At 35.0% G+C, this 26,580-nt stretch overlaps 1 protein-coding gene across 1 annotated transcript in view; it reads right to left on the bottom strand.

The window, feature by feature from the left end:
• Positions 1-26,580, bottom strand: part of NCAM2 (neural cell adhesion molecule 2) — a 305,227-nt gene that overhangs the window by 35,907 nt on the left and 242,740 nt on the right. The window contains exons 13-15 of the mRNA XM_055703179.1: positions 13,348-13,467; positions 11,323-11,444; positions 2,287-2,467 (exon numbers count right to left, since the gene is read on the bottom strand). Coding sequence (XP_055559154.1) covers positions 2,287-2,467; positions 11,323-11,444; positions 13,348-13,467 — 423 coding nt within the window. The remainder of the gene's footprint in view (positions 1-2,286; positions 2,468-11,322; positions 11,445-13,347; positions 13,468-26,580) is intronic.

Consider the following 26,580-nt stretch of genomic DNA (forward strand, 5'->3'; position numbering starts at 1 on the left):
TGTTGCCTACGTCCTTTGGACCTAGCAGTGGATGCCGAGCTGCCAACACCTAAGCCTCAAAGCAGACAAACAGTGCATCATCCGAGTTGACCAACTGATAGAAGAATTACTCTGCTCAAAGTTAAGCATTTTATACACGTTATCTATCAGGTTTTGAAAGAGTAGGTTCATACTTTTGCAACAAAGTGTTATATATATTATATTGCAATAATATTATGCTATTTCAAAACAAGATAAACATACTGACTCATGGATATGAACATAATGCTGCACTGATTCTAAGTGCCTTTTGACATACTTTCAAAAATTGCCTACAGAATATTCTTATGATGGGAATTTCACAGTCTTTTCAGGCTTTGCAAAAACAGTTGTCAAGGAAACTAATTAGTTCCACAATCATAATTGCAATAACGATTCATATAAAGAAGGCCTGGTGTTAAATAGTGTAACAGACTTCTTACTACTACTTAGAGGTTATGGGGGAGCACTGAATGGAAAAAGCCCCTAAATACCTATAAAACTGTGTTCAAACAGAAACAATCTATCTATCTTTGGAAACTAGATTAATTAAGCTGCTTTTTACGTAAATGTCTAGAGGTCGCCTACATCACCATTTACAGAGGCATATCATGTTTCTCTCAGTTACAGCATCTGTGGCAGTAATACGGAACACTTTAATTATAACAGGTTGGAGTTAAGCGTGCACTGCAAAACAAGTAAGATTTGTGTTTCAAATACAGAAAATTGAAAAATGGCTTATCCCTTCCATTTGCCTAAGCAAGGTTTTATCTGTTTTTCTACTTGACAAATATTTTTGTTTACTTGGGACAAGCTTTCTTACATTTCTTTTACCCTTTTCTTTTTTGATCATGTAGTGAAATTTTCTTCCTGAATGATGGTAATCACAGGGCACTATCTGCTAAAAACAAGTACACAGGACCTACTGAGGCTCTGAATTTCAATCAAGGTGCAAATCAACCCTTCCTACTGCAATTCAAGTGCATAAGCCAAATATTTGTATTAGAACTGGATCTGAACCTATTAATGAATTAAGAAATTAATTAACAGATGCAAGTAACAATGATTCCAATATCAACAAATTACTATGGGATATTAAAAAAAATAACTTTGCACAGATCTTGAGATAATTTCCCTGAAAATATATTTGAGGAAAACTTTTAATAGACAGAAAAAAATTAGTTATTTCAAATTTTTCCAATGACACAATAGTCTATGACTCATTCAAACTCTTTGCCACTTTACTGAGATTGACGCTAGTCAGATGCTGAGGTAGAAACACAGGTATTTATATGGTTTACATTTTAATATATTGGATATTACATTTGTTTGGTGAGATTTTGATTTGATTCTAATACTCTAATAGTTTAAGATAGAGCATACAGAAAATACTGTTAGAGGATTTTGCACCTGTTTTTACAATGTAATGATGACACATCTAACTTGGAATTAATTATTAAAGATATCAACTCATAATTTACATTAAAAATTTTAAATCTCTTCCTCATAACATTCACTTCAGAAAAATAAAAAATACCTGTAATATATCAGAAATTACCATTATATTTTAAGTTTATTGCAAATGAAATAATTTTGCATTGATGAACCAAAATATAACTTTACATTGGGAAGCATTAAAATTTGATAGGTTAGTTATTGAGACACACTCACTCTTAACTACTATGCAGTTTTCCTGTTAAAAAAAAAATCACAAACCTTCCTACTTACACACTTAAAAATATGAACAACATTTCTATAGATTTCAAAGCTTGTAAACAGGCCTAACAGAAGGCTGCATGCTGACCGTGTTAGGGTGAATCAGTAAGACAGTATCTCGACAGGACTATTTGAAGTCTTGACCTTATCGGACGCTAAAATACCTTTATTACCTGCGTGTCTTAATGCACATGTAGAGATCGGACTGTAATCAAGAATTCTGGCCACTAAATTGCTTACAACAGACAAACAGGCAGTACAAGGCAACTTAAAAATGTACAGCAGGTGTATCTTAAACACTGTATTTCTTGTTAACCGTCATCACCTGAGTTGAAGATTCAATCTTTGTTCTGCACTTACAAATGAGTTTATTACTAAAAGTGGGAAATGAGGTCCCATTTAAGGGTTTTGAATCAAGTTTTTGGATAGAGTATGGGATCCTGGGCTTTGTCAGTTCAAGACTACTTCAGTTACTGTATGTTCTGCTACACACATTAGTGTACTATGAATAACAATATAATTCTTAGAAAGAACACTCTAAAATTAACTTACCTGTAATAATGTTGGGCTTTGGTGGCATGCTGAATTCATACAATGTTGGTTCAGAATAACCCAGTCTGTTGGCAGCTGTAATTTGTACTTCATAACCCATGGTCCATTGAAGGTGCTCTAAGATGATGTGGTCTCTACTGCCCTGCACTTTTTTCTCTAGCCACTGGTCTTCCTTATCTTTCTGTAAAGATGCAAATATTGGTTTAAATTCCCAAAAAATCTTGTATTATTTGTCTAAACTATGTGTCTACATGATGCACAAAATTTATGAAATTTCATTTACAGAGGTTTTGAATATTCAAATAATCTAATTATGGAGTTCTGGGTACTCTAGGCTTTTTATAATTTTGACCACCCCTAATCAGTTTCCACAATGTGGATTTAGGTGTTTTTTAAGCAATCCCTTTTAACCTTTTGGCTTCAATTTATGCTTTGCTCAAATTCTGTTGTTTGCCTTGGGGAACAGCAGGATAATTATTTACAAATGCTGCTAAGAATAAATTCTGTAAAAGGTTTACTTTATATAGATGTTACAATTATATTTTGATCAATGTTCTTTAAAATAAACTTGCCATTAAACCCAAACTTGAATTGTTCATGAATGCAAGCTGTGCTTATATCATACATTAGTTAGAGAAAGAAAAATATACACTAACTGCAGAAATATGTGGTACTATAGTTAGTTAGCAAACCAGGCTGAGTGCAATGACATAAACACCATTGAGAAAGTATGCAGTCCTACCTCTACGCTGGTGACAGCATAGATGTAAATCATTAAGACGGTGTTCCAGAGAAAAAAACAAGAGTTCTAATAATTCAGATATTTATCTAAGACACTGCTGCAAAGGCAACAAATGATGACTTCAGTTGCAACCTTAATTCTGCCATTTCATAGATCTGGAACACTTGCCTTTGTAATTTCTCCTTCTAGTGCATAATATATTTAATTATTCTTGATACAAATGAGAATTACAAAACTAATAGGTTAAAAGGATAAAACAATATATACTGTCAAACACAAACCCCATCTTGTTTAATAGAGTATCACTAACAGTAAGAATCCACGCAGTCCTATTCTTACTAAATACTGATGTACAATAAAGTGGCAAGAACTACGGCTGAGAGGCAAATCCTACCCATCCAACCTATACAAAAACTCAGACGCAGTCAGTGGCCGTAACAATTCTAGGAAAAAAACCCTTCCATAACAGGGAAGTATAACTTTTTGCTGCAGACTATTAGGCTTCTCAGCAGCTTATATTTAGGCTCTTTGTTGAAGCATCTTGCTCTTGACTGATACAAGTGCCAAAGAAAATAGCATCTAAATTAGACAGTCAGGGCCCAATCATGCTCCTTATGTGTGTTTGGGAGTTGGATTTTTTTTTTTTTTACTCCAGTGTTCAGAAAATAGAGTGACAGACTAAAGTCCCTTATGTGCACTGTTGCAGTGAATTATTTGCTATCAGTGCTGAGTGTGATGTTTTTTCCACACTAACTTCACCTTTTCTTAACCTCTTCCTTGCTTCTTCTGTACTGACATGGGTACTGACAGATGACAGTCCTGGGAATGATTAAAATACAGCAACAAAACATTTCAGAAACATTTGCAGCAAGGTGAAAATGCCTACCTGGTGTAGCAGTAGACCAATGAAAAACATCAGAATGGTAGTCACAATAGAAATAATGAAAAAACCTAGATACACTGGAGTAAAAATAGTTTACTCATCATACAGTGAAACTGGTATTTTCTGTCCAGGATATCTTCCCATATCCACATGGATAGTCTCTCTTGCAATCATCTGACATGCCACTGAGCGAATCCCCCTACATTTACATTTCACTGACTGAACCCACTTATCACTATATCAAACTACCTTTACAAAATATATTTTTGTATGGGGCTTCTAAAATAAAATGGATTAATGCTGATTGCGATATGCATATGCTTCTTAGTAATATTAGGAATAATAATGTTACACAGCAACATATTTTAATGGCTGCTTAAATTGTTGAGGTTTGAGAGTAGTTAGAAAAAATAATAATACACCTAGATTCCAAAGAATATCAGCATAATAGAAATCAGAAGATCCACACATGGTCTTGGTGTGTGCACATACAACCACATGAATACACTGGGGAATTCCAAAGGTGTTCAGAATCACAAGAGAAAAAAAAATACACTGAATTGGAAAATAAAGATTTAGGCTAATATGGTTCCTGCAGGTGGAAGAGACAGCACTGCAAGCAGATATATAAGTATATTTTGAAAAAACCCTTGTCCTGGTTTCAGCTGGGATACAGTGTTTTTTTTTCTTCTTAGCAGCTGGTGCACAGCTGTGCTTTGGATTTGGTGTGAGAACAAGGTTGATAGGACACTGATGGTTTTGGTTGTTGTTGGGTGATGTTTACACTCAGTCAAGGACATTTCAGTTTCTTGGGCCCTGCAAGCGAGAAGGCTGGAGAGGCACGGGAATTTGGGAGGGGACACAGCCAGGACAGGTGACCCAAACTAGCCAAAGAGGTATTCCATACCATATGACATCATGCTGAGTATATAAACTGGGGGAAGAAGAAGGAAGGGGGGACATTCCGCATTATGGCATTTGTCTTCCCAAGTGACCGTTACACATGACGGAGCTCTGCTTTCCTGGGGATGGCTGAACACCTGCCTGCCCATGGGAAATGGTGAATGAATTCCTTGTTTGGCTTTGCTTGCATGTGCAGCTTTTGTTTTTCCAATTAAATTGTTCTTATCTCAACCCCTGAGTTTTACATTCCTTTCTGATTCTCCTCCCCATCCCTCTGGGTGAGGGGGAGTCAGCAAGTGGCTGCATGGTGCTTGGTTGCCAGCCAGGGTTAAACCATGACAATCCTATAGAATTATATGTGATGAATACAAAGAGCTTAAGATTTGGAAGGAAAACTATAATGGTTTCTGTATGAGGCTGCTCTTCTGCAGACATAAGAATAAGTGAAAAGTTTCAACTGAAGCCACCTGGGTGGATTGAGATAAATGAAATGAAGTCTAAGCTCTGAGCTCAAAGACAACAAAATGTTTTACGAAGAGTGACAAACACAAGTTAGGAGTAAGAAGAATAAAGAATGTATCTGGAAAGCAAGTTGTCTGCTAAAGACAAACAGATGAAGTCTTCCAGAATAGTCTGCTTTTGGCATCTTAAAGAAAAAAAGAAAGTAACTGCAATGTCCTTCATTATAGCTCTTATTTCACACCCTTTTTCACATACTTTTTACGAAGTAGAGCTCAGTAATGAGTCCAGATTTATTTTACTATTAGTGCAGAAATGGAGAGGGATGAGAACACAAAACAAGAATCTTGTCAGTTAAATCTTCCTACAAATCTCCCTGTTAGTGTGAAGACCCTTTAATTGGTAGCTGAGCAGAAAGTAGAACTGGAAAAGAACACTCCAAACTTTATTAGGCTGTTCTGCTATTAATACTGCTTAAAACGTACAGAAAGCTCTACATATGCACAGTGTTCTACAACACATGAAAGAAGCTTCTAAATCACAAACTACAGTCAAATTTCATGGGTGAGTTAATATAGATGTCTTCAACAATCATTTACTATTAGCAGTTTTATCATTAACATCCACCAACAAATGCACATTTTCAGAAATTGTAATTAGATCTGCAACCTTAGAGATTAAACTGTTCCTTTATTTGCATTTCATTTTGTTTCATATAACGCAGAAATACTCCTTTACAGAAGGTCACTGATGCTGTGAGACTGGCAATTTCTGGGACTGTTAACTGCCCGCTTCCATCACTCTTAAGCCTTAGGTTCACACTGTCCGCTTCCCAGTATAAGTCCTTGCTTGAAACAAACCTGTGACAATACCAGAGACTAATGACACTACAAAAAAACACCACCCAAACCCAAAACAAATCCCAAACCAAAAACCTCACCACTCAAAAAACGCAACAACAAAAAAAATCTTAACTTGTGTGCACATTGGCTTTAAATGCAAGCATCAGCCAATTTTATCTCAGAAGTGTCCAAGAGCTAGATTTATAAGACAGCTGTGAGCAACCTAAGCACCTAAATACCCTGACAAAAAAAAAGAGTAAACAAAGAAGTGTGAAATTCTAGTCTACCAGGACTTGGCTGCCTCTCAAAACTGAGGGCACCTCTAACAACAGTGGAAGTAAAGCCAATCCACTGTTTAGGCACCTATTCACTAGTCTAGAAAATAACATCTCTCTAACGTTCATTTTACATCCCACCCAAGATCACATTCTTTGGGAACTCATAAAAAGTGAGGAAAAGTGATTAACCCCTTTCAACCCTTCCCCTTATTCTCCATCTTCCCTAAATTGTTGTGCTGAAAGTTCAGTTCAGACAGACTTGTTATTATGGTGATCCCTACGATAAAAAGCGGGCAGAGATGCCACACTATCTTGAAAGCTGGCAGGAAAAAATATCAAGAAATCCTCACAGAAGACAATCTGATATTTTAAAGCAGTGACTTCACAAGTATTCATTACATAAGGATGCTTTGTAGGTCTGGTTAATATAAGACAAATACCGAACAAAGCACAAAATGGTGAATAATGTACATAGTGTTAAAATGCAGAGAAAGTCCAAGGAACTGGCAGGTGAAGTGGAACTTGGAGATGCAAAAACATTTAAATGTTTTATGGTAGGTATCTCGGAGTGGGAGTAAATGAGAAACTACTTTTTTTAAATGATTCATATTTGCAGAGGTTTGTTCTAGAACCTATCATAAAGGAGCAAAAATGAACACAGTCCTCCATTGACACAGTCACACAAGAGTGAAGCACATAGCATATCAATCAAAAACTCATCACTGCCAAAATTCAGAGCATTAATACTAACACTGTCACAGGTCAACATGGTGAACAACTTTTAGGCCTGCAAAAACTAACTGCTCCTCTAACAGTTCCTCCAAACATAAGTATGAACATAAAAGGTAAGTTAAATACTGTTATTGTTTTTCAAACTAGGATTTTAGTATTTTTTTCTTGCTTCTACCTAAAAGTTCATAACCATAAAGATGGATATTTTTATTATTTAATTCTAATTCCAAATTTTTATTGAAAATTGGCCTGCCAGGGAAAAATTAAATCTATCTTCTCCCCCTTTTTTATTCTAGCTTACTGTTGGCATTCTATGTCCTGAAAGTATAGAAACAGAATTCCCTTTTCTAGTCACTTAAGAAGCTTATTTCAACACTTGCTTTTTAACCCTTATGAAGTAATTCAGAATATGGTACTAAAATAATATCTGAAGGCTGGGAACAAATCTTTTCAAGATAAAAGAGTGATAGATATTTGCAGGGAACAGTAGGCAACATTATGTACCAGCACAAATTCACAATTGCAATACATGCAGCTGCGTAATATCCATCACAGTCAAAATGCACTTGAGTGGTCAGCACAAACTTTGGCTTGTGATCATCATAATCATATAGCGATTATTCCTGTATGGTGATCACACACTGCTTGCATGCTGTTTCTGGTGCTAAGCTTAACCTGTGCTAATACCTTCCAAAGGCTGCTTTGGAGCCCGCCTTTCTCTTGCAGGTCTGTGCCTGGTCACTCACCTGTCGTGAGGTGCTGTGGTAGTCTGTCCCCTGTATCCCAAGTGCTCCTTCTTCCTGGCCCTCCTTACCTCCCCACCTTCCCCTTAGTCTGTATAATCTCTTCAACCCTCCCCTCTAGCTTTTAGTTTACTACTATAGTACGTAGTAAATAACACAGCAGGTAATAGCCATTTACAAACTCGGTACCCATTTCCCCAATAATTTACATGCATAAAGCTCAACATCCACTGTGGAACAGCAGCATCTCAACATATGTTCCCCAGACAACTTGAAGAGTACCATAAGCACAGACAAACATAGGGGAGCTTAAGTCAGTCCCCATTAAAATTAAAGTTACTACAAGATATGTAGTTGGGCTGTCACCTCCTGCATCAGAGATCCCCATCACTGCTCTTCCTGGCTGGTTAAAGGGGAACAGTCTTTCTTTGTCTTTCGCTTTCTCCTCCTATTCTTTCCTCAGGTAACTTTGAACTCAATGTATGCCACCAGCTTCAGACTCCATCAGTGAAGCTTTATAAGACTGTCTTGACTTACTTCGTGCAAGTGTGAACCAATTTGAGGCTGCTACTCATAAACAATTGCATATTACCTACTTCTCTGGAATACAGTACAAAATATAAAGCTTCTTATTATCTGATTAGTTAGTAAGTCCTGCCTGTGACATGAATAAACTGATGTTAGGAAAGCAATACTGGATGGAATGAAATGTGATTTCCAGAAAAATGAAACTCATCAGTTGCCCTAAACCAGGCTATAATATTGCTATAGTATCTTAAAGGCTGCTCACCCAGTTAAAAAACAAAACAAAACAAAACTGTATAAAACTTAAATATGAGGGAACTGCCTCTTAATAACACATAAGCTGTTATGAAACACAAAGAAGAAAATGCCACTGATATATAGCTTGTTATCTAATATGCTCTTTAAACATGCAAGCAAATACATTGGTCCAGGTGCCAGTAATGAGGCTGGCAAGAGTTATAGGAAAGCTGATTAAATACAACCAACGGGGAAGATAGAAGAGAAGCAGTCAACAGATAATTAAGAACTTTAAATAGCATCCATTCATTCTGATTAAACCACAAAAAATGATTGTGCTTTTTAGTTGTGCAAAGCCCTTTAATTTAGTCAAATAGCTTTTTCAATTGGAAGCTTAAGGAGATAAAGATTTGAGGTCCAAGTAAAACCTATCTACTTCAGAAAACCTATTAGGTTTCCAGTTACTGCTTAAACTGTACATTTATCTTTCAATAATACACATGAAAAGCAATCTTTTAAAGTACAATATTGTACCTCAGTCAAAAAACTAGATCAAAATCAGGTTTCCAAAAATATTCAGGATAGATCCAAAATCACTTTGCATACTTAAATCACAGAGCAGATTAAATTCACTGAATCACAGAATGGTCAGGGTTGAGGGGACCTCTGCAGACCACCCAGTCCAGCCCCCTGCTAAAGCAGGTTCACCTGCAGCAGGTCGCACAGTATTGCGTCCAGATGGGTTTTGAATGTCTCCAGAGAAGGAGACTCTACAGCCTCTCTGGGCAGCCTGCTCCACCGCTCCGTCACCCTCAGTATAAAGAAGTTCTTCCACATATTTAAATGGAACTTCTTGTGTTGCAGTTTGTGCCTGTTGCCCCTTGTCCTGTCGTTGGGCACCGCTGAAAAGAGCCTGGCCCCAGCCTCCTGACACGCGCCCTTAAGATGTCTGCATACATTGATAAGCTCCCATCTCAGTCTTCTCTTGCCCAGACTAAACAGGCCCGGCTCTCTCAGCCTTTCCCCATAAGGGAGATGCTCCAGCCCCCTAATCATCTTCATGGCTTTCCACTGAACCCGTTCCAGTAGTTCTCTGTCTCTCTTGAACTGTGGAGCCCACAACTGGACGCAATACTCCATAAACTCTATATACTGCATGCATATATTATAGGCAAACAGTTTATTTTCTTATCGTTTCAATTATAAATACTTAGAGGCATTGTAATCTAACTGGGAAGTTCAATTCCACAAAACTTCATTGTATTTTGCATTGCATATTTTCCTAGTCTCTCTCTTCTTCACAATTACTTTTCTTCTATGCCAATTGTACTCACTGGACTGAGTTATCTAAGAAGGTCAATTAAGATTTAGGGATCACTGATATCAGAATAACTGCTGGTTATTCCCTCAGGCTACTATTAATCTACCAAAGTATTCTCAATCCATTTGGAGCTATCAATCTTCTTTGGTTATACTTACCTTAGGAAAACCATTTTACATGCCAGGTTTAGTACTTGGATAATCCTAGAGCTACCATCAAAATGTTACAATATATGAACCATCAGGAAATGTGACAAAAACTATTACAAAATAAGGAAATGGCTTTTCCTTTTTGGGAACACTGAAATAGGTTCTACATTTAATTCCTCAAAGATTGCTTATTTCTGTTCAATGCAGACCTCGCTGCCTTCTGTTTAATGAGTTTAATATCTGATGTTACATTCCCAATCTCTTTTAGAGTCTCAAAACGGACATGTAAATCTGCTGTTACACTCTAGTAAAATGTCTGTTTACTGGCCCTAGTCAGCTAAAAGTTGTATAATCTTCCTAAAATAACACAAAGAAATTATTAGAAAATGCACGGTTCAGAATTGAATCCATTGCTTTTGCCAGCTCTATAGTTCCTTCTTCAACTGAATAATTTCTAAACACAGCATATCAGGAAAGGAAGGATATATTTATCTCCTTTAATAATAAAAAAATTCCACCATTTTATTTTCACAGAAAAATTAATTACACATCGCAGAAAGGCCTATTTTCTAAACTTGCCAGAAAGCAGTCCAATGAACTTTGCACAATGGCTGTTAAAAATAACTGATATGTACACTGAAACGTATGAAAGTACTAACAATTTGCCAATTATTTGGCTTTTTCAAGCTGAGCCTTGGAATCTGGGAAGACAGAAAATATGATATGTAATCATATAATTAATCTCATTTAAAATTAATATGGAACACTGGAATACAGCTTTCTAGCTCTAGGATGCTATCTACCAATACAGATGCATACGTAACAAGTTAATAATTTGATGTTCAAACAACCCATAATTATGTAACTTTAACGTCTGCTAATTTACTGCACTTTTGGGAGCTGAACATGAATATTTCTTTACCATGTAACAAAACAGGTAATATACTGTTCTTGTTAGAATGAGCTTTCAGTTATACCTACAGGAAGAACAGGGTGCTCTTCTTTCTTTTTTTGTTGTTTTGTTTGTTTATTTTTTATTTATTTTATAATCTGGCATTAGCAACCTAGTCACAAAAGGAAACATACTATACTATATCGTCTTTTCTTTTTGTAGTATGTAAACCATTTTGTTACACTTCAAATTGTATCAGCAGTCTTCTCTACACTACAAGCAAATATTACTAAGCAAACCCCACCTACTGTGATTAACTGAAATACTTACACTTCTGTATTTGACAATATATTCCAAAATGGGGGCACCTCCATCATCTTGTTTAGTTATGCTAAGTTTAAAACTCTTGCCACTTTCCGGTTGTCCATGAATTGAAGGGGGGCTTGGCTCCCCTAAACAAGGGGAAAAAAAAGTAGATGATAATTTAGCAATAAGTCATAAATTACACCTGGGAACTTGTCCATCATTTATTAATCAAAATCTTTAACATGAGCCTTCCAAAAACTGCAGAACAACCTTAATACGTGTGTTAAATATTTTGCTTAAAGTATGTTCTAATGTATATTAATTAGCTCACACAAGGAAACAAAATTACATAAAGTATGAGAAAAATATTTGTATATTTGTTTCTTTCACACCTTCCAATGTTTGACAATTTCAAATGTAATTTACTTCAGAAATTATTTAGCCATCAGTTCAGCAAAACTGGTAACCTGCTACTCACACTGAAGTCTGAGATTAACGCTATTTTACAGGAAAGCATCCTTAACATTAAGCATGAGCTTTAGTTCCTTGTGTGAGATCTATATTGTAATACAGATATTAAGTAAATTAACTTATCAATAAATGTGCCAAGAAAAAACTAGATATTTTCAGAATAGTCTATATTAAGAATTAACGTAAAGAAAAAAATTCTAAAAGTAAAAATAATTTTCTCTGCAATGAAAGGATAAAAATAATCTTAAACATAAAACTGAAGGGTTAATAGCCAGCCTAAGCCATTTGCTAATCAAAATTCACAAATTATCATTTCTATATGCAATGCTTATTATAAAGCTTTAAATCAGATCTTAAATGAACATGTCATACTGAAGTTTCTTATCTTCAAAATGTTTGTAAATTTGCATTCACCCAGAAAGATACAGTTCCTTCCGAAATATTTGTAATGTTTGTGTTTATCCCTTGTCCAAAGATAAACTGACTTAGTTCTCAACATAGAACTTGCCTAGCTTTCTACCAGATAACATATATATGATTTCTATCAGTTTCTATAATTTTTCTATCAGGTATAATGTTCCGTATGAGTAACGGCAATTTTTTTTATCTGTCATTCAATATATTTATGGTTTAAGCAAAAAAGAAATTCGAAAGCTGCCAAGTTACCAGTTTGAGACAGAAGAAATATATCGATATCAACATAATACAATAGCACAGAAATATTTTTGTGTTCTTTGTAGTCCCTTGACTTTTCTTGTTAATTCCATTATTGCCAGTATTGTTAACTATACCGAGTAATGCCCTACTCAGAAAACAGTTCAGTTGCAACAGATTTATGAAAGACTAGTCTGGTAATAGTTGCTGATGTATTTTTGTATACCTGTTTAAGCACTATACAGTGCCATCCGGTACTTCCTTTATTTTTCGTCTCCCTTTCTGTTTGATTTATTTATTATTGTTTCTGTGTAAAAGTAATCTGAGAAAAATATTTTTCATTAGCCCTGATATTTAAATCTCAATTTCTTGTATATAAAGGTTACTACAAATATAGAATTGACTCCATAGCATTTATGATTTGCATGTAATCATAATTAAAACAATTTATTCTCATAACTTTTCCATAGATTAAGATTTCTGTTTCAGGTTTGATAATTGCAAAATTTGCGGCAGCATAGTTTGCTGAAGAAATGTCTCCAGAATGGGCTAGTTCATTCTCACAGATGTCTATAATACCCTGAGTGTAAATGAGAAAAACTCCTTAATCTAATATCTTTCATGGTTTGTGCTCTTGAATGTAAGACAAAGATTTGTCTACGTGTCAAAAACATAGGATAAATTCTCCAATTTAAGTTCATTCATACTATCCGGTGGGGGGTGGGTGGGGTGGGGGATGGAATAAGAGGAACAAAATATGATTTCTGAGAAACAATGTAAAGACTGATGTTATACACTGGGAAATAGTGTATACATATAAAACATATTATCCACAGTGAAACAGAACTTTAAATTAGCTGATCTGGAGATAATATATTGTAATAATAATTTACGTTTTCATTTAATAGCACAAGTATTACTTACGGACAGGTAAGGTCTGAAAGATCTCAATTTTGCTGTACTCTCCTTGCCCTTTTCCATTTACAGCAGCTACTTTGATTTCGTATGTTGTATTTGGTTCCAAATTGCTGAGAACAACCATTGCTAAAGAAAAGGAAACACAAAAATATGGGAACAAAATTTGATGAAGCAATAAACCTAAAAAAAAAAAAAAAAGTCAGGAAATTTCATAATTTGCTTCATTTGCAATTTACAAGTCCCATTTTCTAATAAGTCTAGTGGATCCAACCTTAGCTTTCTTGTTGAGTGCTAATAGTACTTTTTTTTTAACATTTATTTTTTCCACCTGCATAAAAACATTGTTGTGACAGAGCAAGTCTAAATTCTGAAGGAATTTAATATCAGTGTTACAGAAGCTATAGGCAACAATTAAGAACCTTGATGGGAATTGATATATGTTCAGATGGTGAGCACAAGAGACATGAATCTAGCAAATAATTATGGGAATTTCCTTCCTCCTAGCTGACAATGAGCATCCATCTGATGCCCATTTAAGCCACTTCCATACAGTTCATAACTTGTCATTTTTCCTTCACGGAGAGAAGTATCAACCATCCTTGGCCTATGCTCCTAGATGCAACTACATGCACCTAAGTGGTGAATTACTCGTTCTTGTGCTCTAGCGGTTCAACAATGTATTCAAGACCAAAAATGATGATGGGTATGATGATGAAAGGAAGAGTTCTGAGTTATCTACTAAGGACTAGAAAGTGAGTTAGATGTGCTTGTACATAATTGTGAGGAGGTGTATGGAAATGCATATTCAGTTATAACAACAACAACAAAGTTATTTGGGAAGAAAATAGGTTTGAACTTAGGACATGCTTTCAGAAATCAAGTCTGAATCCCTTGCAGCAATCTTTCACATTGCCTGAACCTCTCTCTGATTCTACCTGGAGATGCCATCAGAAGCAGAAAATGGGGAAGAACTAGCTAAAAATAAAATAAAATAAAATAAATGTATAGTACTAAGAATACTGGTGTTGCAACCAAATACTAAGAATATTGTTTCTGAAACAAATCTAGAAACAAAATCCAGGAAAAGGACGTTGGATTCCAGGATCCTTTATGGAAACACAACATATTACTGCATATTACATACACCATAATACCGTATATTACTAATATCAATGTTGAATATGCACTTGGAAACTTCAATCCACACAGAGTTCTTGGACCATTATCCAGCCTTTACAAGAAAGCTTCCTTTTACTCTCTCTACAGCAGTTGCTCGCTTGATTTTTGCCAGCTCTGTGATGAGCTCTCCAGATGTGAGATTCATACCAGGGAATGGATGTAAATCGGATGGACTTTACTTGAAGCACATTGGTATTTCTCTTGCCCAGAAAAGCAGGGGCTGTATGATCTTACAAGAGGATATAGATCCTTGTCTTGAAAAAGAGCCAGTAGTCTCTTAGTCTCTAGAGAGCTAGTTCTATTCATTATAGAGGAATATTTTAATAGTCACTTTAGACTTGCTTTTCAAGTTATATATTTAATGAAAGTATAATTATTTCTGTCAGTGCTCTTTGTTAGTCTTTTGAGTCCAGATTTACTAGAATTTATGTTTCTTTTTTTCTGCAGCAGACAGACAGAGGTCCTATTACATGTGCAGTTAAAGGGATTTAACAAATCTTGGAAAAACAGCAACTTTTACATTTCACACTCTATTGTAAGCACTTTGCATGAATTTGTCATTGAAACATGATAACTGCTTTCCTGTAAAAAAAAAACAACAGTAGAATTGTGTGTCTTCCAGCACATTTTAGCTTTATCATTTTCATGAAGTTTAAAAATATCAAACTATGAAGTATAACCATGTCATGAAAAATAAAATACCATCATGAAAATAAGAACAGAATTCAGAGAAAAGAAGGATTATAACACATAACATTCTGTTATGGTAAAATGAAATTTAAAACCTAAACCAAACAGTAGCAGTGTTTGACTTGCCTTTCAGCCATGATTACTTTCCAAGGCTGAATAATTTCACTAAAAATAAACCTTGGGGCATACTAAAAATTAGAGTTACTGTAAATGTTTTTAAAATTTAAACAACATAAAAGCATGACTATGAGACTACACTTAATAAAATACGAATGTGTTAACTACATAAAACCTCAGGATCCAGTTCTATAAACACTTGAGTGACTCCTGGGGCCTATCTAAATTAATAAAATTACTTGTATATGCAGAATTTAAAGAACCAGTGTCTACTTTAGAATCCCCTGCATGGCGCAATGTGCCGAGATACAATTACTGTTACAAATACATTTATGGAACTAACCCAACTAAACCTGACAGCATATGTCCTCAAAAACTGGGACTACTTGGTATCAGTGATATTATGATGTGGATATATTTAGAAAAAAATGTATTTATGTCCTCCTGGAAAACAAAGAAAACAACCATTCTTGATAAGAACACTTTAAATATTCTAATTGTAAAAGAATATTTAGAATAAATCAGTAAGATTAAGGAACTGTCCCAAAAATGTAACAAGAGTGCATGGCTTAAAAATAATATAGGTAATAAAACTTTCACTGACTGCTAAATATTTTACATTTTTGAGAATGTTGAGAATGGAAAAGAATACCTAATAAACATGGCTTTTTTAAAGGTACATATTTGTCATGTAAGTATAAAATCAGCTTAATCATCTTTCTATATACAAGTGAAACTCTTTTTACAGAAGTCCATAGCTCACAGCCCTGGCCACAAAGGATATTTTGGTTACCATTTTCAATGACCACTGAAGTAATTAGATATAAAAAATTTCAAATAATATTCTGAAAGAAACATAGGACTTTAAGTATCTGAATTTGAAAACAATTGGTCCACTGCATACCTATGTGTGAATTATGGCAATGGTATATTCATTTGCATATATCAAGTCCCAAATATACTGAAAGTTAAAGTCCTTTATTTTTTTCACAGTACGATATTAATTTTTTCCATCTTTTTCTACCTGTTCTAACTACTGTTTCTGTTTTTATACTGCTTTCCTCTTCACAGTATCTGCACATTTTATCTGGAGAATACAATGTTGTCCACTGATTGATTTTGCTGGGATTATTCATATAGTAACTGGTAACATTCAGAAGCAGACTCTGAAGAACTACTCCAAAGAGGAAAAACCTAGAATATTCTCTTGTGAACTCTGCAGGTATTCCTGGGGTCAATTAACATGATGCACATGTTAATAATAAGCTCAGACCTTAGTGTTTTCCATTTATAAGAAGAAAGGTAGGCTGCAAGTCACATGGTACCTGTGGAGGAGTTCATGACAGAGGAAATAAGCAGTTGTTTTGGTTTAATATACTGTATAGAGAGTTTAAGATAAAATTGTAAATACTTTTATGACAGGGTATGTAAGGAACTTTTTTTTTTTTTAAAAAAAAAAAATGTAGACCAGATCTTAAAAAGGCACACAAGAACCAAAAAGAATTAAACATTACTGAACAGCAAAATTCAGTTTAACCTATTCTGTGGCAAGAATCCTAGTTTAAGTAACAATAAAAATAATGTCCTTATTTTTTATTATATAGATTATTCTAATTTGCAAGAAAATCTAAAACATTGAAGGAAAAATGCAGTACAGAAAAAAACCGACACAAATATTTCAGGTAGGAAAAATGCAGAAGTCCATACTATTTCAGAGTGTAAGCATTTCAGCGAGAAAACTTTAATTTATTATTGCAGGATCTTAAATGCTGTCAAGATGAACCATAGGAAAACAACATCTGACAGATTTGCTGTGAAATAAATTGTACCATAAATCCAAGTCGATAAAAAAACAACCAACCAACCAACCAACCAACAAAAAATTCCCAGCTGCTTTTCTGGTCCAGGGGTAGGTTGTTTATATTATCTTATTACAGTAGAATGAGAGGGGAAATGTCTGGCATATTGAATTGTCTGCACCAACAGAAACTTAGCCCAGAAATCTTCTAAAGAACTGTGATATAGCACATAAACCATCACCAAAGCAAGGAAGGTTAGAGGAACTAATAGTACAGTTACACTACATTAATCCCAAAGTAGATCTTATATGAGGTTAATTAACAGAAATATCACATCAATGCACTGTTCTCATAGGAGAGCTATCTGTTGCATAGAACAATGTTCTTCCAGATCCAAATTCAGCCCCTTGAGGATGTCAGATCTAACTAAAGTAGGATATAAATTTATTTTGAAACAAAGTAGCTGAGACATATCATTGCTGAAATATCATCTTCACTCAAATATATTTGACAGTGGCAGCAGTGCAAAATTTCTCTCAAAGAAGTATTACAGATATCAGGATGTTTTTTTTCCCTATTTTTCCCCCCTCTTGTCTGTATCTCTATTACTACGCAGACTGAATGATGATCAAATATAATGCAGGTTAACACATGGTGGTTTGATTCAGCAGCACTTTGCTGCACCTTTTCCTCATTGTTTTATTACTCTTAAGGAAAAATTGAGTCCCCTGTAAATACTTCAATGTCTTTCAGAGGGAAAAATTAAGAGCATTTTAATTAAGCTTAAACAGGTTTCTCTGTGATGATGAGTCAGTTTTTTTTAAGGACTGAAAAAAAAAGTATGGGAAGAAATCAGTGAGGAACCTATGGTAGTAGCACATGTGATGAGAGAACAGTGAGGAACCTATGGTACTGATGTCCTGTGCAAATGTCTTGTATTTTTGTACATGCCAAACAGTCTGGAGAATTTCTCCCAAAACTTCATTCTGCCTGGGATCAGCAACACTGTTTTGTTTAATACATGTGTTTGCACAGGAAGAGGAAGAGTATAAAAGCTTTTTTTTTTAGCCGAGCCTCACCAAGTTAGCTCACAGGAATGTTGACAAAATGAAGTTAGAAATTGCCACGAGGGCGAAATACAGGAAAAAAAAAAATAAAAAAAATTTCAACACAATAGGCAAAATGTTTATTCATATGCAGAAACAGCCACATTGTCTTGGTTCCATCTGTCTGCCTTGCCTAAATAACAATGAATTTCATAAATACTGTTTCAAGCATCTGGCTATAAATGTCAGAATTCCACTAACAAAAATAAATGAGCTTTATTAATGAAAATATTTGAAGCTGACATTACATGAAAATAATCATAATGGTAGTGAACCCTACTGCCAGTGAAATCATTGGAGTAACTTCTATTAATTATATGGAGACAATATCAAGCCTTAAGTCATTCTGTAAAATGTATACACAGAAACAAATATAACCATTTTAAAAATCAGAGAGAATGGCTCTGTCAGGAATTTCCATCATTGTTCGCACTATAATGTATAATGACTGCATTATTTTGGAATAAAAATTGTAGTGGCTTAATTAACTGTGAATATATATAATTTGCCTGTAAATAAAGATAAATCGTGTGGCATATCAGGTAAAATTAATATAATATAATGTTCAGGAACATTAATAATTCCCTTATAAAATCCCTTTCAGTATTTGATGTAAAAAATGTACTTGGCAAAAATTGTTTTAATATTTTGTGTACAGCCTCCAAAACACAATTATCTCATTAAACTCCTTTTCTCTATGTATTTATTTTTTATTTTTAGTATGTGGGATTCTGAGGTGTCGGTATACAAATTGAACCAGAAGTAGCATCCCCAGCATGAAATCATTCAGGGGATTATCTTTGATAGCTATTTTTATCAAAAAAAGAAAAGATTAAGTAATCTATGGGACAACTACAGTTACAAAATGTACACTGCTATAAATTAATGAAAATAAATCAAGCAAGAGTTTAATCCAAAGTCCCCAGAAAAGACCAAATTTGCTGATTGATAACACAGTTTATAATACATTGAATCAGTATGAATCCAGAAGATGGGTTTTGTCATTTAAGATACTTAGGATGTAACAATGAATAGGTTTTCTTTAGAAATTAATTTTCTAGTTTATTTATTTTAAAAACACTCTTAATTCAACCTGTATTTAATCTAAATCACAGCACAGCATACATTTTAGAAACAAACAAACAAACAAACAAAAAACTAGGAGAAACATTCCTGGAACAAAAGCAATTTACTGAGATGGATCATTGTATCAGTAAACTGTTTCCATAACCTTATTCATATTTGTAGAATAGTAGAAACATATTTGCATGAACTGCATATCAAATAATTAATTTACACAAACTAGTGTTAAGAAAAATGAAAAAAAAAAAAAATTGTATTTAATAATTTTAGGCTACAGGCTGACAAAAACTATTTGTACTCCCACTGATAAAAAAGCCCATATTATCATGATACCTCCTTCACACTTTTGTTATCTCAACTTGACAATAACATATAACATCTTATGAACAAATTCTGTGACTTGTACTCATTAGCCTTTTGTCCTATCCACAATCCTCTGCAACTAGGATTTACCTTTGACAGATTTTCATTACCACCATTAAAATGGGATTTTTCAAACACACATTCTAATTTAAAATGAAATGAAACCATGCTAATTATACTTTTATCCTATAGTTGTCTAAAATATTTTGTACTTCTCCATTGCTTTCAGCGTATAACAAAATCCTTTTGGATTAGTAAAACAATATCTATTGCAAATTAGAAGTAGTTCATATATCCGTAGTTCACTTGTTAACTCAAGTTTTCTAGCTGCTATTTTCTTTAGTACACTAAAGTTGCAGAATCTTCTCTTCCACAAAGAAACCTTCTAATAGTATAAAATGTGAATTTATGAATATACAATGAGAAAATATATGCAATGGATATACTGATTACCCATAAAATAATCGGCTTTTGTCCTAACTTTCCTATTTTTTCATATCATCAGCTAAAACTGATGTAGGCCAGTTTTCCAAATTTCTTTTCTCTTTAATTTCTTTATATTCTTATATAACCCAACGTTTTGCCCCATAATCAACTTTCCTTTCTTCAGGTGTGACACAACACTGCTTTCATTCAATTGTTTCTGTATTGTTCCTTTATAAATATCTTATGTTGCTATTTTGATTACATTCTATTTAACTCTAATGTGCACAAAAACATTACATGTTGGTTTAGTTTTTAGTAAGAAGTCTCTTACAAAATTATGTTTTTTGCAGGGGACAACAAAACCAATATTTTTTTATCATGCTAACAAGATGTGCTTCCTTCCTTCAACTGTAGTAACACGCCTTAAAATGCAAAGATACTCAAAGTTTCACTGAGTATTGGGATGATACATTTTTTGGGCAAAAAACCTCAACCCAACCCAACCCACCCCACCCCACCCCGCCCCGCCCCACCCCACCTCGCCCCACCCCACCTCTCTTTTCTATCCTTTTCTCCACATTTTTATTTTTAAAATTTTCTATAGTACCTTTATGATGACCAATCCCAATTGCTTAATACCAATTTTTTACAAATACAGTTAACTTCCCTAAAAGGTACTTGTATATCATAAAGGGAACGCAAATGGAAGGGAAGGAACAGGAAAGGGAGGACAGCAGGGAATGGAAGGGGAAAAGGAAAGAAGAATGAAAGAACAGACAATTAAAAACTTACTCGGTACCACTATATTTAAGGTTTGGGAGAGAGAGAGTGCTTGAAACAGTTGATATTCCCTGTAAGATCTTATTAAGTTAAACAAAGGCATACTTAATAAACCAAATCTTTACACAATTCAATAGACTAAAATGGAAATACATAAACCCACAGTTTAAATGCATTTTAAACCCAAATGCTCTTTGAATAACCCAACTTTTAAAATGTCAGGTCTCCTCCAAGTACTCATTGAACCTTTGCTTTAAATAAATAAATAAATATTTTAGAACCAGCTTTTAAGAAATAATTTGTCACATTTTTGTGTGCATAGGATTGTGGGTGTTCTGAAGTGTTATTTGATGATAAATTAAACAACTTTCATTGATGGCTAATCTTTTGTTAACTTAAAATTTAGAAGCATTAAATTAAGTCAGTCAAAATTATGGAAATGAATATCATGGAGACTGGTGACCTTTGGCTCAGGCCTTAGAAGAACTGATCGCACTCTTGTAGTTTAAAACATGTTAGCCCAAATCCCAGTTCTCTAATTCTACTGAAGGTAAAATAGCGACAGCAGCAGAGACAGCAGAGTCTTGTCTGGCTAAGCCTATCCGTTGATGTTCAGCCATGCAGGCATCAAGAAGATGCCCAATAGAAACCTTGGATAGATCAAAGATACATGTAGGTCTTTGGGGCAAGGGTGAAAGGGTCTTTCTAGTGAGGCTGAAAGGTTCATGTAGGAACAGATGCACGCAGCAGGCCAACACATCCAGACCAGGCTGCATAGCTCAATGTGACCAGCATGGCAGCCTGCCTGCGCGGGCTGTATTTGGAGCTGGCAGATTGGGGAAAACTTATTGTCCCACTCGAGTTATGTAGGGACAAACCTGGGACTGTGTGTCCAGGAACAAAAAGAAACCAGACAGGGTCCAGCAGAGAGCTACCAAGAGAATCCTAGGGCACAATACAAAGGTGTCCAGGCTTATTGAGTCTGATTAAGAGAATGACAAGAGGTGATTAACAGTCACCTACCACACCTTTGCAGTGGAGACAGAAACAGTGGGGTGAAATTCTTCTCAACAGTGGCAAATAGCATAACAAAGGCAACAGTCACAAGCTGCAGGTGGGCATGTTCAGACCAGATACTAGAAACACTTACATGATGGGAGGGAAATGAAGCACTGAAACAAATTACACCAAGACAAAAGGGTGAGGAATCTCCATCCTTGTGGTTTGAGACCTAGTTAGACAAAGCCGTGCCTGACCTGATCCAGGATTGGCACCAAGCCTGCTTCAAGGAGGTAGCTGGACCAGATAAATTTTAGAGGTTCCTTCCAAGTAATTTTTCCATGATCTATAAATTAAAGGTGAATACTACCTTGGTTCTTGAAACCCCATTTTCTCCTCTGCTATAAAACTATTGTGCACTTCTTAATGCAAGGATTTTAAAGTCTACTGCTTGAAGAAACAGCCAGCCATTTGAAAAGGGCTCCACTTAGAACTTTTTATGAAACAATAAAACAATACAGTAAAATCAATGGGGATTTGGACTGCTACCAGATATTCCCCTAATCACGCAAAAAGAAGGTACTGTTCAAAATGCTTTCTAACATGTGACTAATGTTCTCGGTTTAGCAGCATGAGGGTTCGTTATTAAATATTTATGTGACTATAATTGCTGTGATTTTTATAGTACAAATTACAATGCTAAATATAATCTGATGAAGTTAAACCTTCCACAAATTAAATTTATTTTCTGTAGACATTAGTTTTAAAGTTTTCCTATAACAAAAATTTCTAGGCCACTGAATACCTGAACTTCCATTGCCAATATGAACACATAAAGACAATGAAATTAAGTCTTCTAAGTAAGTAACATTTTATTGAGTGAATATACAATACTACAATATGCAGTAAAGGAATAACTGTGTTAATCTCATTGCAGAAGGGCACTTAAGGCTCTTATTAAGATCATTTATACTGTTTCATTTATTCCATTTTTTTTCTCTTTTTGAACACCCTTCAAACCTAAAAACAATGTTTACTGGGAGATGACCCACAAAATAAAACAGGGTCTTCTAAGGTGAACAAGGATTCCCTTTAATAGGAGACTACAAAGAACATGCTGGTTGTTAGATTTTAGCTAATGCCACTATGTTTTCCCTGTCTTATATCAAGGTCTGAATCCGAATCCACCCTGTATTATTGAAAGAAGGAGAATATTTTGAGGGGGGAGACTGGGGGTTAACTATGAATGCATACTTCGTTTCTTCTATGCTTGCTGCAGTTACACCATTTTCTCTCATTCTTCAACTGTATAAATCAGACTGTATCCTACCCTAGTCTATCTCATATATGCCAGAATCTAGAATCTCTTGCACTTCCTTGTAGGGCAGAAAGAATTACTTGTATTTCAGTTTTTCCTGCCTGTTTTTCTGCTGTTCCTAATGTGGAGATCCTGTTGTAGAGCCAATATTCCATTTGAAATTTGCAACACAAAACCGGAGTTGAAAAGGGTCTTCTACATTCCAAACTCCATCTGTGATTTCTTTGTTACTGAGAGATCTTGAGAAAAAGGTGAGGTAGGCCTCCCTGAATTCATAGCAGACAAACCTTGTATCTTCTAAGCATGAAGTCCACAGTAGTTTCCACCGTGCATCTGGAATACATTAGGTCAAATATGTATATGGTGGCTAACAGTGCGGCAAGCCCAGAGTATTGAGGACCATATTACTGTTCAAGAAAGGCAGGTATGGGAGACCTTGGTACATTCTGGCAATACACTGACATGTGACATGGGTGACTTCCCACCTGAGTCAAGACACCACACTTCTGCATCACCACAGTCACCAGCAAACGGGGCTTGCCAGTCTGAGGGCAGAACCGTGCCCAGGTGCACAGCTTTAGATGGAGCTGATTTCCACCTGACTGACTTCACAGAGTGAGTTCAGATCTATTTTCAAGAGGCTGAGCAGGCAAGCTCCTTTCGGTGTGACACAACTGCCACTTGAAGCTGGTAAAACTGGGTAAGCATCTGGTGACTGCTTTTAGTAGAGCAGGGTGTAAGTCAGATCCAAACAAACAACTTCTCCTAAAATAATAACTGATTACTGGTCCAAATATCTTGACTTTTTACCACAAAAAAACACACAAAAACCACCACAAAAACCCCACCCCTCCACCCAAACCTTACAGAAAATGCTTTCAAAGGCTAAGAAAATGACAGTTTACTTTTAATTGCACCATCTTCCTATTGTCAGCCAAGTTCTGCCCAGCTACAATGATCTTTTTTATCCTTTGAGACTTTGCAACAGATTTAAGATATTTCATGAAACTCCCTAGGTTTTTTTACTTATCACAATTGTTATATTATTATATATATAGTTTATATTATTACTAGTAATATATATTATTATATATATAGTGAATTGTTATACAATTCACTAGTTTTCTTACAGTGTTACAAAACCGCACTATGTTAGAGATAAAAATAAGAGATGGCCTTTCTTAACTAGATGGACATGAAACACCTAAGAAAATTAACATTTTTTTTTTTATTACTACAAATATATCTGTACTATCACAAAGCTCCAAGAGAGATATATCAAGAATTCAGGAATTCTTAATGCTAAGCCAAAGGAATATCTACAGAGCACAAAAATTTCTAATGCTCTGCTCATAGAAGTAGTGATTTTTTTTAACAGGCAAATTAATGTGCGTTAACAAGCCTTGCAAGTCAATTGAGACTGCTATTTGAAACTCCCAACATTTTTCAGTTTTAATTCTGCATACCAATAGTACTAAACAGAACAACATATATAAAATCTACATCTTTTCTCAATTTTACCAATGTACAATTACGTACTATAAAATACCAATTACTTAATTATTAGAAATGTAATGCATGATTTTCTCTTTTCTAAACTACTTACTCATTTTTATGTTCCAAACAAGCCACTAAGCCTGAATGCCAACAAAAGTGATTTCCTATGCACTTCTCTTGAATGGTGCATTATCACTGACCAGATTTTTTAAACTCGAAGCTCTCATTAATACTAATTGTCCTATGACCAATTTGCTGCAGTCTTGGGAGTTACCTAAGAAGCAGGTTATGACATAGGAGTTCTGTCTGTCATTCCTCTAACCTATGCAATTTTCAACTCCAGAGTACACAAAGTGTGAGAAAAAGATACTCTATGACTACGTGCTCTGTTACCAAATGCAGGAGCTGGAAAAAATATCACCACCACCACTTGAGGAAAGAACAAACCAGCTCCTGGTGATTGCTATCATCAAGCATGTCATCCTCACAGCAACAAGCAAAGGGACTAAAATGTGATGCCAAATGTGTCTTTTAGTGACATTCAGTACTGTCAAAAAGCAAAGACCTCAAGGTTGACATGAGTGATGATTTCAACAACTGTTCTTTTGCTTCTTACATGCAAAGATAATTTTCATTCATAACTTTTTCTTCCTCATCCCCATTCTATTTCTGCATCCTATACTTTATTTCTTGCCAACGGAGAAAGAGTAGAGAGAAAAAAAGTGATAAAAAGGAGATTAATTTAGTGATATCATGAAATGTAATACAGATAGGGATATGCTATCTCTCCGTTCTCATTGTTGAATGCAGCAGAATGCAAACTCTGTTCATAACTACTCTGCCTTTCAGTGACCTTGAAGATACTTAAAGAATATGCTATCCTCCAGGAACATTTTTCTGTTTCATATTAAAAATGCAGCAGAAGTTTATATATGTATAAATATTCCATAAATGTAGTTTACCTTTTTGTAAGCATATTAGCAATGCAAAATAAATGCAGATGAATACAATACAGATTTGAAAGACAAAATTTGCAGCTGCACCATGTGTTTCATTTATCAGTTACTCATATCCAGTATTGCACTGCATCACTTTTAACAAGATTTACCTTTCCAAGCCAGATCAGCAAGACCTTTACATCAGTTCAGAATGTGCACTGCAAATTTGCTTCAGAGTGTCCCATCATAAAAAGCCCGAAAAGGTCTAAACACAGAGTAGCCAGGAGTAATCATAACAGACGAACAACAGGTGAAATGTATTTGGAAAAAGGGATTCTCCACTTAATTGCTTCTTAAAATATTTACTACATGCTTCTTGAAATCAAAGTATCTTGCATTTGTTCTTACAGATTTCAAAGTCCGTGTTTTTAAAAAAAACCCACACTTGAACATAAATCACGTTTTGCAATGAGCTTTGACTGTTTGACTAAATGCAATTGCAAAAACAGAATTACAAGCTACTGAAGAGGAGAGAAGCCTCAGATATTGGCAGTGTTTATATCTACATAACACTCAGTTGCTTTTAGTTATGAACTCCTGCTGTGAAGTAAATTGTCTGGGTTCTCTTCTTATGACATTTTCTTTAGCTTTGAATTTTGAAAGTACATTTCATTCTCCTAATGTTTTAGGTCTGTGTAAAAATATGAAATACTTAAATGTAGATTCCCCTTTACGTTTCTTCTCACTTTCCAGTCCCTCTAATTGGTCCATGTAATTTATTTTAAGACATTTATTAACAGACCAACCTTACCACCCACATGAGACTTTTACAGCAAAGATTAAGCTGGACAGAGGCCAAGAATAGTATAGAGACAGAATGAGAGGGCTGAATAACTTTCTTACATGCAGGTGTACACACAAATTAATTTCAATAAGAAATGATC

Source organism: Falco cherrug, chromosome 2 (assembly GCF_023634085.1).
Source record: "Falco cherrug isolate bFalChe1 chromosome 2, bFalChe1.pri, whole genome shotgun sequence".
NCBI lineage: Eukaryota > Metazoa > Chordata > Aves > Falconiformes > Falconidae > Falco > Falco cherrug.